General features: G+C 45.3%; 1 protein-coding gene and 1 long non-coding RNA gene across 11 annotated transcripts in view; one reads left to right on the plus strand and one right to left on the minus strand.

Moving 5' to 3' along the window:
• Positions 1 to 13983, plus strand: part of CTNND2 (catenin delta 2) — a 564215-nt gene extending 550232 nt beyond the window's left edge. For both annotated transcript variants that reach the window (XM_088023533.1, XM_088023534.1), the window contains 3 exons: positions 331 to 462; positions 6517 to 6590; positions 13112 to 13983. In XM_088023533.1, the coding sequence (XP_087879659.1) occupies positions 331 to 462; positions 6517 to 6590; positions 13112 to 13372 (467 nt within the window). In that variant the 3' untranslated portion in view covers positions 13373 to 13983. The remainder of the gene's footprint in view (positions 1 to 330; positions 463 to 6516; positions 6591 to 13111) is intronic.
• Positions 1 to 16962, minus strand: part of LOC114223677 (uncharacterized) — a 44728-nt gene that overhangs the window by 15792 nt on the left and 11974 nt on the right. For 2 of the 9 annotated variants that reach the window (XR_003612216.2, XR_015768239.1), the window contains 4 exons: positions 15369 to 15623; positions 15192 to 15268; positions 11679 to 11799; positions 5397 to 6646 (listed from right to left, as the gene is read on the minus strand). This is a non-coding gene — a long non-coding RNA (uncharacterized LOC114223677). Of the gene's footprint in view, positions 1 to 5396; positions 6647 to 10679; positions 10870 to 11678; positions 11800 to 13606; positions 14012 to 15191; positions 15287 to 15368; positions 15624 to 16620; positions 16884 to 16962 lie in introns of those variants that run through there. The other 7 variants (XR_015768235.1, XR_015768233.1, XR_015768237.1 and 4 more) reach the window with 6 other exon arrangements.

Below are 16962 nucleotides of genomic sequence, written 5' to 3' on the forward strand. Positions count from 1 at the left end.
TAAAGAAATCTCATTCTTAAAACTGTCTTGTGCACCTTTGGTGGGTCACGTCCCCATCAGGATGTCGTTCTAAGAAAGATGGCCCCGGGAAATAGTCTTTAATTACCAACCCCCAAGCTGAGTGCCCCCTTAACTACAAAGCACCGAATGACAGGGAGTAGAGGGAAGGTGTAAAGACGAGAGCCAAAAGAACAAAGAATCAGCAGGTCCATGCACACGTATTGGTATATGTTGAGCCATGTGTCTTCATGACCTTAGCTGTTTGTATGAAAAGCTATCCGTGCTGTGGAATGAGACACAGAGAGTCTTCCTTTTGATTTCTTTATGTAGCAAGTGCCCCAGCTTCACCTCGGGAAATGATCAGCCTCAAAGAAAGGAAAACAGACTATGAATCCGCTGGCAACAGTGCCACTTACCACGGAACTAAAGGAGAACACACTTCCAGGAAAGACACCATGACAGGTAAGCACAGCTATGTGCCGTTTCTCCTCAGAGCTGGCGACGTGGTCCGGGACAGGGCCAAGGCCGGGCCATGAGACTCCAAGCCACGCTCAGCAGCTCAGCAGGACTTCGCAGCTAGCACGTCACTTGAGAGCTTGACAGCAAGGAGTCTCAGGAATTGGGGGCAAGGAGATTAAGCCAGAGGAATAAAAACTGAGTGTCTTATACCTGAAATTAGCTAAGAGAAAATATTCTCTATGCACATTTTATTCTGTCTTTCACCTCTCGCCTCCCCCTTTCCTTCTTGCTTGCCCAGCTCATAATATTCCCTCAAATTAGAGGAGTCACGATAGATTTCTTCTTAGCTGGCATAATCTGGAGTGGAGAGGACTCAAGATGGTGGGTGCGCCCTAGCCAAGCTTTGCCATCACGAATAGAAGGAAGGGGAAATGGATAAGAAAAGAAGGGGAAGAGAGGGGAAGGCAACAAAGAAAGAGGATTTCAGGGAAACCCACGGAACTCCTGCTGAGACATTTTCTCTTCTTGACATGAAACGCATCTTTTATCATGACAGACTCCTAAGGAGATTCATTAGAACTAATAATCACAATTTCTCTATGGATGCATTGATGTTTTATCCCCTCCGTCCCTCGCTACCCCAATCATACCCCTTGTCTCTCCCTTCTCATCAACTGGGACTTCAGCAGGGCCAAAATCGGTGCCCATCGCCACCCATCCAACGTGCGCTGCCCAGCCTTTCTAATAACCAGCCTTGCCCTTAACTCCCTTCTGTTCTCTACAACTCTCCTTGCTCCCGTTCATCATCCCTTCCTGGCTCTCCATAGGCTTTCCGCTGCCCTGGTTTTTCCCTTCCTCCAAGAAGCAGGACTTGGGGGCATTGGTGTAGAAGAGGTTATGCCTTGAAAGCTGAGCTGCCAGAGCCAACAGGATCTCTAATAGGGATTCCACTGCCTTCTCTGCCACGTGGAAGTGCATATGGGTCCCTCATGAAAACAGGCCGTGAGGAATAGGGTTTTAACAGAACACAGCCAATCATGAAACTGGGCTGTGAAGGCCATAATCCTAAACAGACGCTGAGACCTTCTTATCAACAGGATCTTAAAAGTGTGAGTTTCTCAGCTATTATTTAGGTGTAGACCTGTAGGGAAGCAGAAAAGACAAATTGGATGATTTATTAAGATGTCTACCAAGCCCAGGCCATTTAAGATAAATTTTTCTAAGGTAAATGCATCTACCCCCGAGGCAGTGTTTTCCATGGTAACTCAGCATTGACTGCAAGAGAGAAAAGCACAATAAACAGACATTCCTGATGCACACCCCCGGGGTCAGCACTCTGCCCTCCACATACACACCTACCAGGGAATGTCTCACGCCTGCACTCATTACACAGGACATACCTTATTATTCTTATTCACTGCTTTCCTGCCTCAAATGTTGCCCCTGTTGTAGACAAGCACGAACAGAGGAAGCTATGAATCTGAATGTCGAGTCCCGAGAGTCAGCGCATTCAGCAGGGAATCTAATTTGTACCAGTTACTCTGGAGTAGTGACACCCAGTTCCCCTGGCCCATTCATTTTACAACTATGATTGCCCGAGGTAGCCACATCACTGGCACTCTGGGATGACCAGTTGAGATTATAATTACAAGAACAAATCTGAAGTTGACTGCATTGTTATTTAACTTTTCTCTCTTGCCCGGTAGAATCACTGAAAAGGCTTTTGAATGTATGTGTGTTTCTGCTGAAATAGTTCCAATGGTACATAATCTTTCCCGCACACATAGTAAAAGAAAAAAATAAAATCTAACATGTTTCTAGATGTTTCATGACAGGGATCTTGATAATTCCACTCTTGAGATATATGTCATTTTTTAAACTTATGTAAGAGGCTTAAACATCTTTGCTCTGACTTACTTCAAAAAGCAATTCAAAAAAAAAAAAAAGCAACTCAAAACTACACTATCGATCATCTGGCAAGCCTGAAAGAACATTGAACATATACAGGAAGGTTCCCTTTAAGCCAACGAGCACTGTATAAAAGTTAGTTGTATTATCTACAGTGTTGGTGGTAGAGATGGTGGTAGTGGTGGTGGAGGTGAAGGTGGTAGTGATGGTAGTGGTGGAGGTGATTTAGTGGAGACAGAGGTGGTGTTGGTGGTGGTGGAGGTAGTGAAGTTTGGAGTGATGGAAGTAGAGGTAGAATGGTGGAGGTGATGGTGGAGGTAGAGGTGGTGATGGTGGAGGAAGTGATGGAGGAGGTGGTGATGGAGAAGGTTATGGAGGAGGTGGTGATGGTGGAGGAGGTGATGGAGGAGGTGGTGATGGTGGAGTTGGAGGAGGTGATGTGAAAGTAGAAGTGGTGATGGTAGAGGAGGTGATGGTGGAGGAGGTGATGGTGGAGATGGTGATGGAGCAGATGGTGATGATGATGGAGGAGATGGTGAAGATGCTGATGGTAGAGGTAGAGTTGGTGATGGTGAAAGAGGTGATGGTGGAGGTGGTGATGGAGGAGGTGGTGATGGTGATGGAAGAGGTAGTGATGGTGGGGGAGGTGATGGAGGACGTGGTGATGGAGGAGGTGGTAATGGAGAAGTTGGAGGTGGTATTGGTGGAGGCGGTGATTGCGGAGGTGGTGATGGAACAGGTGGTGAAGGTGGAGGTAGAGGTGGTGATGGAGGAGGTGTCTACTTACCACTTTCCACAGTGGCATGCATAAGTCCCCAGCTAACCCGGGTGGAAGCCCACATCTTACACAGGCATGGAAAGGATGAATGGCCAGCTCGGGCTCTAGAGCACTTTTGCACATGCCTATCATTTCAGTGTTGACCTGCAGATCAGATTTCTTGTGACCTCCACATCAAGAGCAGTCCTTGTTCTCATTCACAAATGCCCAGGGGACCCTTCCAGGATAGTACATTGAAAAATATCTGAAAACTGCCATCTCCCTTGTTTCTAAGACATCAGAGGATGTCCTACCATCTCCCCCAAAGAAAACACTCCCTCTGCTGTGGGAAAGCCATGGGAAGCTTGAGCCTCAAAACACAACGTGGGACAGCTTAAAGGGAAAGCAGGTCCTTGCCTGGGTTTGAGTCTCCTCTACTGAGCCCTTAGAAATGCAGATCCATCCATCTAGGTTTGTGTGCCAGGCTCCCCCCACCCATCTTTTCTGGATTCATCATCTAGCTGAGATGGAGTCTTTTTTTAAAATTTCTTCTCCCTTGGTGTTCTCTTGCCACTGTGGAGCCCTCCGAAAGCCAGAACCAGCCGTTCATGCAGGCGTGCAGGCCAGTGAGAGCGATTTCTTGCAGTCATGATTCCCCGGGAACATTATGTGGTCAGAAACACACATCAGAGGAGGGCTGTGTGATCTCAGCAGCTACACGGCCTGACTTTAAAATTTACCCAGGGGATTTTGCCCTCCCATCTGAGCTTCCCAGATGCCTTTACATCAAACGGTCAAGCCCGTTTTTGTCAGCCTCTCTTATGCCTTTTTAAAGCCATTCTCATCTTCCATGTGTTGATTCCGTTGGAAATGGGGGCCAATACAAAAAGACGAAAAGGCATTTCCTTATGAGTATCCTCTTAGGTCAGATGTACAAGGGCAGAGCATTCACGAAGACACCTGTTTCATGTGTCTGTGAAAGCCACAAGTTCAATCTCAGCTACACAGCCTCTTTTAAACAGGCAAAGTGGACCAAAGAGCAGGAGGAAAGAACTTCCAGTAGGAGCATCTTTAGCTCAGAAGCCACCAAAGAGACAGGGAAGAGGAGCATAAGGCTCTAACAGCCCATGTTCCAACAAATAAAAAATGCATTTTGTTCCAAGTAACAGGAAAATGAAAACCACAAAATTTCACCCTGCAGTGACATTTTTAATCAGCAAATCGTAACTCTGAGGGCATATATTCTCAGGGTTACTCTTCACTCATTCCCTCAGCAAATAAAGCACTGACTCTGTGAGCATCCGCCACTGTCCCAGATGCCCACAGACCGGCGAAGGTGGCAGGACAGACCGATTTCTGGCGTCATGGCACTTCTGCCGTCGTAGGTGAAGGGAGGGGTCGCACAAGGTAAACAGTAGAACGGGCTCACCCCCAAGGTAGTACCGCGTGGGGTTGCGTAGGATGGAGAAGATAAAGGGGCTCAGGAGACACAGGGTACCACGTGGGCGGGGCTGCTTTCAGGTGATCAAGCAAGAGACTGAACACCGACAGGGAGAGGCAGTCCAGAGTCCCAGGGACATGAGTTCCAGAGAGAAGGATCAGCAAGCACAACATCCCAGAAGTAAGACCAGCTGCACGCTCCGGCGAGGAAAGAGGGCCAGCGTGGCTAGCTGCAGAAAAATCAGTCAGGGCCCCGATCCTGCAATGACATAATCCAGGCTGTCTAGCAAGATGGCTCAGCTCCTGGGAATGGCGAGGGTGGAGGAGCAGGGTCGGTAGGGTGGAAGCTGGGCTGTCAAGGAAGATTCTATAGCAGGGGTCCAGGCGAAAATACAGACGGGAGCAACGCACACCCAACCAGAGAAGATGTCAGGGTGGCCTTTAAAATTCAGAATGGGCACTCAGCTCTCACTTTCTTACGCACAGTTTTCCAAGAGGACTTTTCCTGCACAGCTGTTAGGTGCTTTAATTAATAGTCAGTATGTGCCCTCTTTAATACCCATCACCAGACTAACGCATCCCCCCACCCCCCTCCCCTGTAGAACCCTCAGTTTGTTTCTCAGAGTCCATCGTCTCTCATGGTTCATCTCCCCCTCTGATTTCCCCCACTTCATTCTTCCCCTCCTGCTATCTTCTTCTTTTTTTTTTAACATATAATGAATTATTTGTTTCAGAGGTACACGTCTGTGATTCAACAGTCTTGCACAGTTCACAGCGCTCATCATAGCACATGCCCTCCCCAGTGTCTGTCACCCAGCCACCCGTCCCTCCCACCCCCCCACCACTCCAGCAACCCTCAGTTTGTTTCCTGAGATTAAGAATTCCTCGTATCAGTGAGGCCATATGATACATGTCTTTCTCTGATTGACTTATTTCACTCAGCATAATACCCTCCAGTTCCATCCACGTCGTTGCAAATGACAAGATCTCATTCCTTTTGATGGCTGCATAATATTCTGTTGTGTATATATACCGCTTCTTCTTTATCCATTCATCTGTCGATGGACATCTTGGCTCTTTCCACAGTTTGGCTATTGTGGGCATTGCTGCTATAAACATCGGTGTGCACATACCCCTTCGGATCCCTACGTTTGTATCTTTGCGGTAAATACCCAGTAATGTATGGTGATTAACATAACCCTTTCATAGCTATGAGCAGAATGGCACCCTGGGCCCTTCCTCTGGGCCTGTGGCATGAGCCCCAACGGTTCTAGGGGAGGAAGTGGGCAAACCCTGCCCGTGCCTTTGAAAGCTGCCGGCAAGTAGAGGAGACCTCCCTTCCTTTCAGCTAGACTACAGGCCTGTCTCAAGAGAGGGGGAGGGGCTCGTGCCCCTGTGTCGAGCCGGGTTCCAAAGCTGCAGCCACCCAGATGTGCAGGACAGATGCAGATGGTACTTCCTGCCCATCCTTCGGGCCTTGGAGAAATGAAGTGTCTGCGTGATGATTAAGCACTCTGTGAGCCCAAATTAGAAATTTCATTCTTGTCGTTCTCCAGCTCAACACTAAGCTGCTCATACAGATGCCTGCACGCCTCAGTGCAGGAGACCAGCTTTTATTACCCACTCGATCTCACCAGAGAAGGCAAGAATCCTGGCAAGATGCCCATCTGTTTGCTGCCCTGCCCTGACCCTGTCTACAGTCTGAATGTGACTGCAAGGAACTCCCATGCTGTGGGGATTTGATAGAATACCTAACTGTTCTTCTTTCTTACATCTGCATGTAAAACGAAGTGTCCAGAACCAAAGGATTCTTCCATGCGGCACGGCACTTGGAATGCACCCGGAGAAACCAAGTTTTTTTCTTAGGGCAAGAACTTGCCTCGATCACCATGATTCCTCACTTGAAATCTTGCCTTCTTTGCTAATACTTTCTGTTTCCCTCTTGTTTTTAGCTCAAAACACTGGAATTTCAACTTTGTATAGGAATTCCTATGGTGCGCCCGCTGAAGACATCAAACATAACCAGGTAAAGGAGACACACACATTTGTGTTCATTTTCCCCTTCAACTTGTGTGAAATATCCTGGAATTGGAAAAAATAAATTAGCTTCTACATAACATACGTAAAGGACTGGAAAAAAAGAAAATAACATTCCCTGCTGCTCTCCACTCACATTTAACATAGTGTGCGTGGGGTGGCGGCAATCATCAGAACGGCCCCAGATTTGAAAACAGTCTTTGATTTCACTACAACCACTCGCTTCATTTGGTGGTAGCAAGTTCTCTACTATGATCCAAAATGAAAAGCCTCAAATACACTACTGGAAGATTCTGGTTACTAGATAATATTGTGTGATTACTAGACAGGGATTCGGTAGTTCCCATAACCCAGGCAGTTCTCATTTGGAAGAAAGCATTCGTTATACATGATAGTTACCAATAAAATAGAGACAAGTTCAAGAATGAACAACTAAATGGGGCGCGTTGAGGAGTGCCTTGCTAATCAGTCTAGTTGGGGGACCGGCAGCATCAGTGCCCCATGGGAGCTTTTTGGAAGAGATTCTTCTCAGACCCCTACCCCTAATCCATCTGATGCAACAAATGCATCAGAGTTGCATTTCATCTAGACATTTAGGTGATTCGTGTACACGTGTTCAAGTTTGAGGAATGCTAAGCAGTAACTCCTTCAAGAACTGGGCTGTGTGTGTGTGTGTGTGTGTGTGTGTGTGTGTGTGTGTCTTCTTTGGCAAACATTCGCTGAAGGCTCGTTCTTTTTTTTTTTCTCTGTGGTTTTGTGGGAACTGTAAAAGCAAAAGGCACGGCCTCTGCTCCTTCACTGAATGATAACGTCATACGTTTGTCCCCTAGAGGGGCCACTACAGAAAGAAACCCATTCCTCCTAACTGTTGGCTATGAATAACCTTTGCCAGAACTTGCTTCTGCGGATGCTCTAGATTCCTGCCCTAAGTCAGGAAAGTTGGGCTGAGAGATACATCTGAAACCTGTTGGTTTGATCACAATAACCAGATGGCAGTAAACATGGGGGGAAATGGGCTGTTTTTGAACATTTCTCAACACCTGGTAGGGCAGCATCTTTGTAAAGGAAAGGGACCCACTCCTAGCGGATAGAATATCTTGAGCAAGACCATTTCCAAGAGAAGAAGGAGGAGGCCACGGGAAGTATCTCCTCGACCTTGAATTACCTTTTTCTCTAATCACTCATCACCGGGAGAAATGGTGATGGGTAGAGGAGTTATCTCCTTGCTCTGAATGTTCCAGGCCATGCACCACAGCTCCTCTGGAAGATATCTGGTGTTTTTGGCAACCCCCTGGTGAATGCCCAGGCCCCACAGCCTGCCTGACACGTTGCTAACATCTACTTCACCTCCCTCAGTTCTGCTCTTTGCTAAAAGCCAAGAGGTCAATGAATAAATAAGTGCATGAGCTCTAGACAAGTAATCACCAGAGGGGTGGCCACCAGCTATCCACATATCAACATGCCTGCCCGAACACAAAGGAAAATGGAAACAAAATGTATTGGAAATGACAGCTTCAGTTATGGATACCAACTTTTATCTTTTAGCAAATACCAGGTACAATGAGAACTATCTATAGCTCTTACTGATACTGGTCAGCATGTGATAGGACCCTGACTTTGCATCCCAGAGTATAGGAATAGTCTTCAGTCTCCGTAGGTTAAGAGAAGCTCATCACAAGAATTGGCTTATTCTATACCAGCCTTTCTCTCCCTGGATTCCACTATCGTTGGCAGTGAAGAAATGCCCTGGTGTGGCCCAGAGGTCCTTGGCATCTCACAGGGTGGCTGCCATAGTTTCCTTAGGACTGTTTGCAATCTAGATTTACAGGATGGTCCCCAGTGGCTCCGAGGGGCACATTCTGGGATTGTTCATGGTCCTCATTTATGTCTCTAACCAACTGGTTGCAGACATCATTTTAACAGTTAACTGCCTAAACTCTGCAAAAATCCTACTAAGCTTCTACTAGTTTATCCCCTACTTATAAAGAAAACGTACTTAACTGTATATATCTAGCAAGAGAATTTTGTGTTCATCAGCTAGAGATAGAGGGGTTTGGTGTTTTGATGGCAACCATCAAATTATCACATCAAAACAGCATCTTGAGGTCCTGGTTGGTGTCCCCAGTTTCACCGCCAAGTGGGCAGAGCAGGTAAAATTGTCCCCAGGGATGAGGGAATTAAGATTCGGGGAGGATAAGGGTTTGCTTTTGGTCACCCAGCTCAGAAAAGGCCAAGGCTCCAACCTGGCTCTTCTGCCTTCTGGTCCCGTTTGCCCTCCTCTATGCTGGTGGTTCTCAAGTTTGAGCACAAATCAGAATGCCCTGGATGACGGCTAAACACAGATCCCTGGCCCCCAGCCCCAGAGTTACTGACTCGGTAGGTAATTTACCTCTCTAACAAGCTTCCCGGTGATGTTGATGCTGCTGGTCTTGGGACCGGACTTTGAGAACCATGACTCCTTACCATGTGACCTTTTTCATTGTATATTAACACCCTGAGTCTTTGGCTTTCGCCCTGTGGTGAAGTTTGAAGATCTGTACTGGGCAGCTATTTTCCTTGTATTAGCAATCAATCCAGTTTGTAGGCAAACCCAGTGAGGACTAAACACAGTTTTCTCTCATCATGCTAACAGAGTGGGGGGTAGAGAAGTGGCACCGTCCTTCATAATTTAAACTAAACATCCGCCTACTGGGGAAGAAGTTCAACAACAATGGCTTTATGAGAGTAGGAGCCACAGGACAAAATGCCAAGCACATGGACCCCAGCCAGTATCCCTACATGAGCCGGCTGGTTGCACCCCCCACCCCAAAAAGGATGCTGCCCTAAGGCAAAAGCAGGCAACAGCCTCAGGCTCCTTGGATGTACCAGGGCTTCTCTGAACCACAGCAGACACACAAGTCCAGAATACACCACTGCTATACATGAGCCTCATTCTACCTCCTTCATAGAAGTCTGCTTTATGCAAACAGTGCAACATAAAAAAAAATGCATTTATTTTTAGCTCCTCTTTCGGGAGGGCTTATATTTGAGAGCACTTTGTCTAATTTTGAATACTGTCAGATAATCCCTTAGAGTAAATCATAAAGTACAGTCAACATTCCTCCCCCTGCGAAGGTACATCCACCGTCGACATCTGCACCACGAGGCCAGTGAGCAAATTTGATCCCTCCAAACACAGCATAGCCACCCGTCACCCATCCTAGAGAGTCCATTCACACACACTCTCAGAACTGCAGGACTAAACCTTAGAAGGGGTTGACATGAGACTTATGACCAATACAGATGAAATGAAAAAGGCAATTCCTCAAGGTAAGAGACTAAAATAAACGTGTACACAACCTAAAGACGTCCACCAACCAGAGAGAACATGGTGGCAGTAAGAAATTTGAAACAGGTCATGCAAAGGCCTGAAAGAAGCAGCCGCTGTGGAGGAGAGCTGTGAGCCTGTGAGTGGTCGCCCCCACAGACCTCCCTATCCACGGCCACTGAGCCCAGCACAAAGAAGTGAGAGCTCTCCTAGGGTTCCTTTGTCCACCGGCCTCCCTTCTTATTATAGAGCCTGGAGTCAACTCAGTGAGGCTGGCCCTCTGAGGATCGGCCACTTGGGCTCCACTGAAACTGTGTTCGTGTGGTGGAGAAAATGTGGACTTCAGAGTCAGCCAGACTCGGGTTCAAATCCCAGTCTCACAACACCACTAGCCATGATAATCCTGGACGAGTTTCTTAACTTCTCTGAGCTTCAGTGTCTTCATCTATAAAGGGGGAATTGGATGGATGGATGGATGGATGGATGGATGGATAGGAAAATAGAGAAAAGAGGGAGGAAGGGAAGGAGAGATGGTTAAAGGTTAAACAAAGAGGAATTTGTTAAATGTTGGACATAGTGCCCACTGACATAGAAACACAGTAAATTCTAGTTCCCTCCCCATGTGATTTTTCTAAACCACCCAGCTCCAACCCTCTGTATGCTCGATGCTTAGGTCGCAGCACAGTGTTGGAGTGCAGAAGTTCAGCATAGCACCCAGCTCTTCAAAGAACAGCACAGGGCACCTCAGCTTAGCCAAGTAATTTCGTATACCTGGTCTTGTTTAATTACAGATGCTGAAGATTAATTCCAAATGTCCCTCCCGTGGCCAGGCTCTTAGGCTAACAGATCTTTCGCAGGTAGCCCAACACCTCAGTCATCAGCCACCACTAACTGGAAGCGTGGGACGAGTGGATGGCAGCTATGATGAAGTTGACCACTTCTTCGAAGAACAGGTCAATTACTAGTGTAAATCAATTACATGTCAAAGAGGGAGTTTCACTTTAGAGAAGAATTATGTGCAAATCATTAGAAGCATTCATTTACACACAACGTGCTAATTACAAATCATTATCTATTGCTAGGACCAATTTCTATAGGACGTTTCCATGATGCCGAGCCTTAGTTAAATTAATAGGGAATTACTGAATCTGCTTGGAGGTGATCAAATCGTGTTTCTTTAAAAGTGTTCCATCATTCACACCAGACTTCTTCCCCAGTTATTGCCATCAGCAGAGTTTCATGCATGATTGTACGCACTAGCTCTGGGGAGGTTCCGCTCACTTTAGAGGCACAGTGCTTACAAAGGGACCCCCAAGGCAGTCAGAAGGAAAGAGGATGGTCAGACCCCCACATGCAAATGCTAATTATCAGCCCGTGAACACTCTTAAGTCTTATTGTCCTTAAAACAAAGCAAAGGGAACTAATTCTTGACCTTCCATACCTCGGTGGCTCCTGTGACCTTTAGCCTTTCACAGCCCCTGACATCAGACAGTAATGTGCAAAGGACAAGAGCACAAACAAGGAGTACAGGGGTGGGCTGAGGGTCACCAGAGAATACTGAAGACCCCTCCCTGCTAACCAAAAGCTTCCTAATCCCACAGCATTCTCAAGTTCAATCAATTCTTAATTAAACCAAGTTGGGAAACATGTCGGTCCTTCTGAGTAGGTTACATTGGAGCGGATTCCCTCTTTCCATTATGTGCTTTTCTATGTATCTTTTTGAGGCTACGGTCCCTGATCACTTAGGCAGGTGTGACGGAATGGCCCTACCGGTGGGGAGCCTCTGTCCTCCAGAGAGGTGTTGACCACAGCCCACTGCGCTGGCAGGAAGATCCCCGAGTGACTGTTAGACCTTGTACATCTTCAGTCTCTTTGTCTGGGATCACAGCACCTAGAGAACAATTTGTAAGAGAACAAATGCAGGAAAGAGGAAAATCAACTGCTCATGTTCTATAGCTTCTAGCCTATAGCTCTTTCATTTAAAAAAGGTTATCTAGAGCCCTGGGTGTTATACGCAACTAATGAACACTACATCAAAAACTAATGAAGTACTATATGTTGGCTAATTGAACATAATAAAAAAATTAAATTAAATTTAAAAAAAAATGTTTTAAGTTATCTAGGGGCGCCTGGGTGGCTCAGTCGTTAAGAGTCTGCCTTCGGCTCAGGTCGTGATCCCGGGGTCCTGGGATCAAGCCCCGCATCCGACTCCCTGCTCGGCGGGGAGGCTGCTTCTCCCTCTCCCAGTTCCCCTGCTTGTGTTCCCTCTCTCACTGTCTCTCTCTCTCTCTGTCAAATAAATAAATACATCTTTTAATAAAATAAAATTTAAAATTTAAAAAATATATTTTAAAAGGTTATCAAATAAAAAGTCCACCACTTAGGTCAGTTTGGCAATTCCTTCAAGAGTTAAACTTCGAATTAACAAAGGATCCAGCAATGCCACTTCTAGGTACATACCCCAAAACTGAAAGCAGGGACTCAAACAGGTACCGGTGCACCCACGTTCATTACAGCATTATTCACAACAGTCAAAAGGAACAAACAACCCAAGTGGCCATCAACAGGTGAACGGATAAACAAAATGTGGTATACTGATACAATGGAATATTGTTCAGCCTTAAGAAGGGACAAGATCTTGTCCCATGCTACAACGTGGATGGCCTTTGGGGACGTTATGCAAAGTGAAAGAAGCCAGACACAAAAGGACAAATATTATATGATTCCACTTATGTGAGGTGTCTAGAATAGTGAAATTTAGAGAGACAGAAAGTAGAATGATGGCTTCCATGAGCTGAAGCAAGGAGGAAAATGGTGAGTTCCGCTCAATGGGTATCGAGTTTCTGTTCGAGGTGATGGCGAAGTTCTGGAATATTCTGGTGATGGCCGCACCATGCCACAAATATACTTAATGCCACTGAATTATACACTTAAAAGCGGTCAAAATGGCAAATTATATGTTATGTCTGTCTTACCGTAATCATAATTTTTAATAAAGATTCTGTAGAATGCTAGTGTGTGGACACAGGAAGCAACGTTTAAAAGAAAGAGCCATCAGCAGTTGGCGGTATTTGGAGACACGCCATGCTGGTGGACGTGCGGGTGGCCGCCCAGCCTTCCTGGGAGGCTCCAGCGCCTTGGCCATGGGGAGGCTGCATCAAGGGAAAGCAAACCAGCCCAGGTGGATCTTCTTTTCTGTGCAGGTTCCAGCACAGCCAGTCCCACAGGAGCCCAGCAGGAAAGATTACGAGACCTACCAGCCGTTTCAGAATTCCACGAGAAACTACGACGAGTCCTTCTTCGAGGACCAGGTCCACCATCGCCCTCCCGCCAGTGAGTACACCATGCACCTGGGACTCAAGTCCACCGGCAACTATGTCGACTTCTACTCAGCTGCCCGTCCCTACAGTGAACTGAACTATGAAACGAGCCACTACCCGGCCTCCCCCGACTCCTGGGTGTGAGGAGTGGGCGGCACGAGGCGCTCCGGGAACAGTGCATGTGCATGCATACCACAAGACATTGCTTTTTTTTTTTTCCCCCCTGCAAATTTAGTTTGTTAAAGCCTGTTCCGTAGGAAGGCTGTGATAACCAGTAAGGAACTATTAAGAGCTATTTTAGAAAGCTAAATGAACCGAACGTTAACTTGGAAGTCAATAGGAAGCTGAAGTGATCCTGAATATGACATTGTACAATACCTTTCTAGTTGGAGCTGTGGAGTATAAAAAGTGCTTTATCTTGAATGTGGCGGAAGGCAGCAGAGGAGACAGGCGGGGTGGTGGGGCGTGAAGGTTACCGTTAAGCACAAGGGGCGGTGTAGTGCACACACTTTAGAGGGACGGCTTCTCACGCTTTGTTTACTCTCTTCATCCGTTGTGATTCTAGGCTTCAAGTTGCATTGGGGTTCCTCTGTACAGCAAGATGTTTCTTGCCTTTTGTTAATGCATTGTTGTAAAGTATTTGATGTACATTACAGATTAAAGAAGAAAAGCGCATTGTGTATATTACACCATGCGGCAGTGTTTCCTCATCTATGGTTCTAAATATTGCTTCAATTTCAAACTTTTGAAAGATGTATGGATTTCCAGTTTTTCTTTTCTTTTCTTTCTCCCAGTATGTTTTAACAAAAAAAAAATGGGAAAAAAAGGAATATTTAGCAGTATTGTTCGTTCTGATATGTGAATTTGTTTGTGGCAACTAAGCAAGGCATTCAGCAGTTTCTGACAATTAACATACATCATTCCACACTCCTTGTCAACAAAGTGCTTTTTCACTGCCTAAAATTTTAGATGTAGATATTTGAAATAGATTTTTTCATTTATACCAGTTTTCTTTATGATGATACAGTGTTAAAAGAAAATAAATTACAATTGATCCGTCATCCATATTTGCTAAGAATGTCTATTTCCAAGGACCCATCTTACAAAATACACATTCTTGCCTGTGTGTCTGTGCGTGTGTGGGTGTGTGTATGTCCACGTATGTATAAAAATGACCTGTGTGAGATTTTATTTTGATAGAAGCTATTTCATTTGCTGTTCATCTTGTACAAGCTTTGTTTCTGGTTTTTGGTATAAATGTACATCAGTTTGTTCCTCTTGTACTCCATCTATCCTTCTGACCATCTAGTGACTCAGGATATTAGGCCAGTTGAAGTGAAGTTATAGGATTTTCACACATTCACACATTCTTGGATACCGCCTCTTTCTACAGGTCCATTTCCTTCCATGTTTTATGCCCTCAGAACACAATAAACCATGGCCAACTCAATAATTTCACTTTGGGGCCAATTACTTGAAGTATCAACGGAAAATGTAAACTGCTCGCCTTATTACCCCCAAACTTTTTGTTCATGTGGCAGGGAGCAGTGGACCATTATGGATTAGATTATTAAAATTGAACTTGAAGCTAATGTTAGAATAGTGGTTAACAGAGCTAAGAAATAAGGCTAACCATTTAAAAGAACACGGGCTGTGGGTAAATTAGCTTTGCTCTTTAGATGCAAGTGACTGAGGCCAATAGGTGCCTAAGTAAATGTTAACTGTTCTTGGAAAAAATAAAAATTAAATAACAAAAGAAATTGGCTGCCATCTTCCTTTAAAACTTGCTCCCCTCCACGCTACATAGTTTAATTCAGATCAAAGTCCCAAATCAGCGATTCCTTCTCCAAATTTAACAACCATCAAAAGAGTTTTTGTTCATGCATATTTTTGCAAACGAAAAGCTAATTTCCCGAATAGAGCAGGAGACAGAAATTTGCATATGAATTGTCCTACAAATTACCTGCAAGCTGGACCTTGTTGCACTGTTTACTCCAGGACTCCACATTTGTGGCTTCCCTCACAGGCATGCTCCAGCCCCTGTGGAGAGAGAGAAATCTACAGCACTGAGAACAATGTATCCACTTCATCTGTGTCATAGAAGGAACTAGTGAAGTTCATCCAGGCAGATAAGACTTACCCATAACCCAGTAGCTAGCTGAACTTGTCCAAAAGTAAACAATGCGACTCCTTCCTGGCTGGATTGTGCGCAAAGGAATTCCTGCATGTGCTAAAAAGGCTTCCTGGCGGGAATTTCATATTTCCTTGATGCTTTTGAGTCCGTGCATTGCCTGCTTTTGTGACCTGGGAAGACCAAGGATACCTCTACCGCCTGGGATTCTTTGACAGCACGTTGTGTGGGGCTGGGATGACCAGTTCAGCCGGGGGCCTCTGGCTTCAGACGTAGAGGTAGGAAGAAGAAAATTAAAAGTGTTTGTTGTTATTCAAAGCAATCCTTTTCCCCTTTTCATACACACACACACACACACACACACACACACACACACACTCATATACACAAGTAAATTAGGAGAGAGTGAGAAGTGATTGATAGATGATAGAGGATATAGATAGATGAGAGGTATAGACGGGTGCTAGACAAACAGATGAGATTTTACATAAACCATGAAATGACCTAAAGCGCCCACAGGCTCCCTTGGCAGTAAAGGTTGACAGCTGGTGATTTGTTATTCATAACAAGGGCTGTATTGGATAAAAGCCCCCAGTGGCAAGAAACCTTTGTTTGTTTTTGCTTTCATTGTACTGAAGTGACCCAAGTCCGACACCCCCACCACACCACTGGCCCCCTGCAAATAGTTGCCTCTTGGGTCTACAAGAGCCTCCAGATCTTGGATTATCTACTGAGATGGAAATGGTGTTTTTCAGAGCAAAGGAGGGAAGAAAAGAAACTAGAAAATTTTTTTCTCTCAATCCCTGTAGTGGACCATGTACATACGTACACCCAATGCATTTAATAAGTTGTAAAACCTGGACATTACGTATGAAAAACAGACCAATTTTTTTTCACTTGAGTTTTGATCACCAGGGACTAATGAAGGAAATACTTAAATTATACCACCTTGAATGATATTAATATTTAAAAATAAGATCTTTTAATACTGATTCAGGTTTCATGCCACACATTAATGCTTTAATCCAAATTCCCAGTTATGAGTTAGACAATAAAATATCAAACAGGTTTGTAAGAAATAGAGTGACATAGATGTCACGTCACACTTGGTGCTAACTAGGTGAACATTAACCACCGAGGACCCATTTCATCTTAGCAAGATTCACATGTTACGGAAAACTGCTGTTTAAAAAAAAAAAAAAAGGCAGTGTTAAATTCAGTAGCAAAATTTCAATTTATTTGGTTTGTTTGTTCCGCTTACTTCAGCTCCTCTTTAGGGCCTGATACTATCCCCCCATCCTTGAGAACTGTGCCCCTGAAAGTGAGATTTGGCTGTCTGCAGACACTGAGGATTTTGTCCAACTTTGAGAACCAATTTCCTTCCCGCCTGGTGATTCTGTCCCTTCAAAGGGTAAGTGGCACATCTCAGGTCGGGATCTTCATTAAAGTGCACTGGTCTCCGTTCTTGGAGAGAGCTCGTTGGAAAACCTCCTCTCGAGGCAAGGCAACATGCTCTTTTGTAACCTGTAAACAGGAAGAAGGATCTAGGATGTGGGGACAGTCCTTGGCCTTACAAAGTTGAGAGACCAAGACCTCCAGTTAC

This window comes from Eumetopias jubatus, unplaced genomic scaffold, assembly GCF_037043125.1.
Source record: "Eumetopias jubatus isolate StellerSeaLion01/CBP00866 unplaced genomic scaffold, mEumJub1_p1.0 scaffold_5, whole genome shotgun sequence".
In the NCBI taxonomy this organism is placed as follows: domain Eukaryota; kingdom Metazoa; phylum Chordata; class Mammalia; order Carnivora; family Otariidae; genus Eumetopias; species Eumetopias jubatus.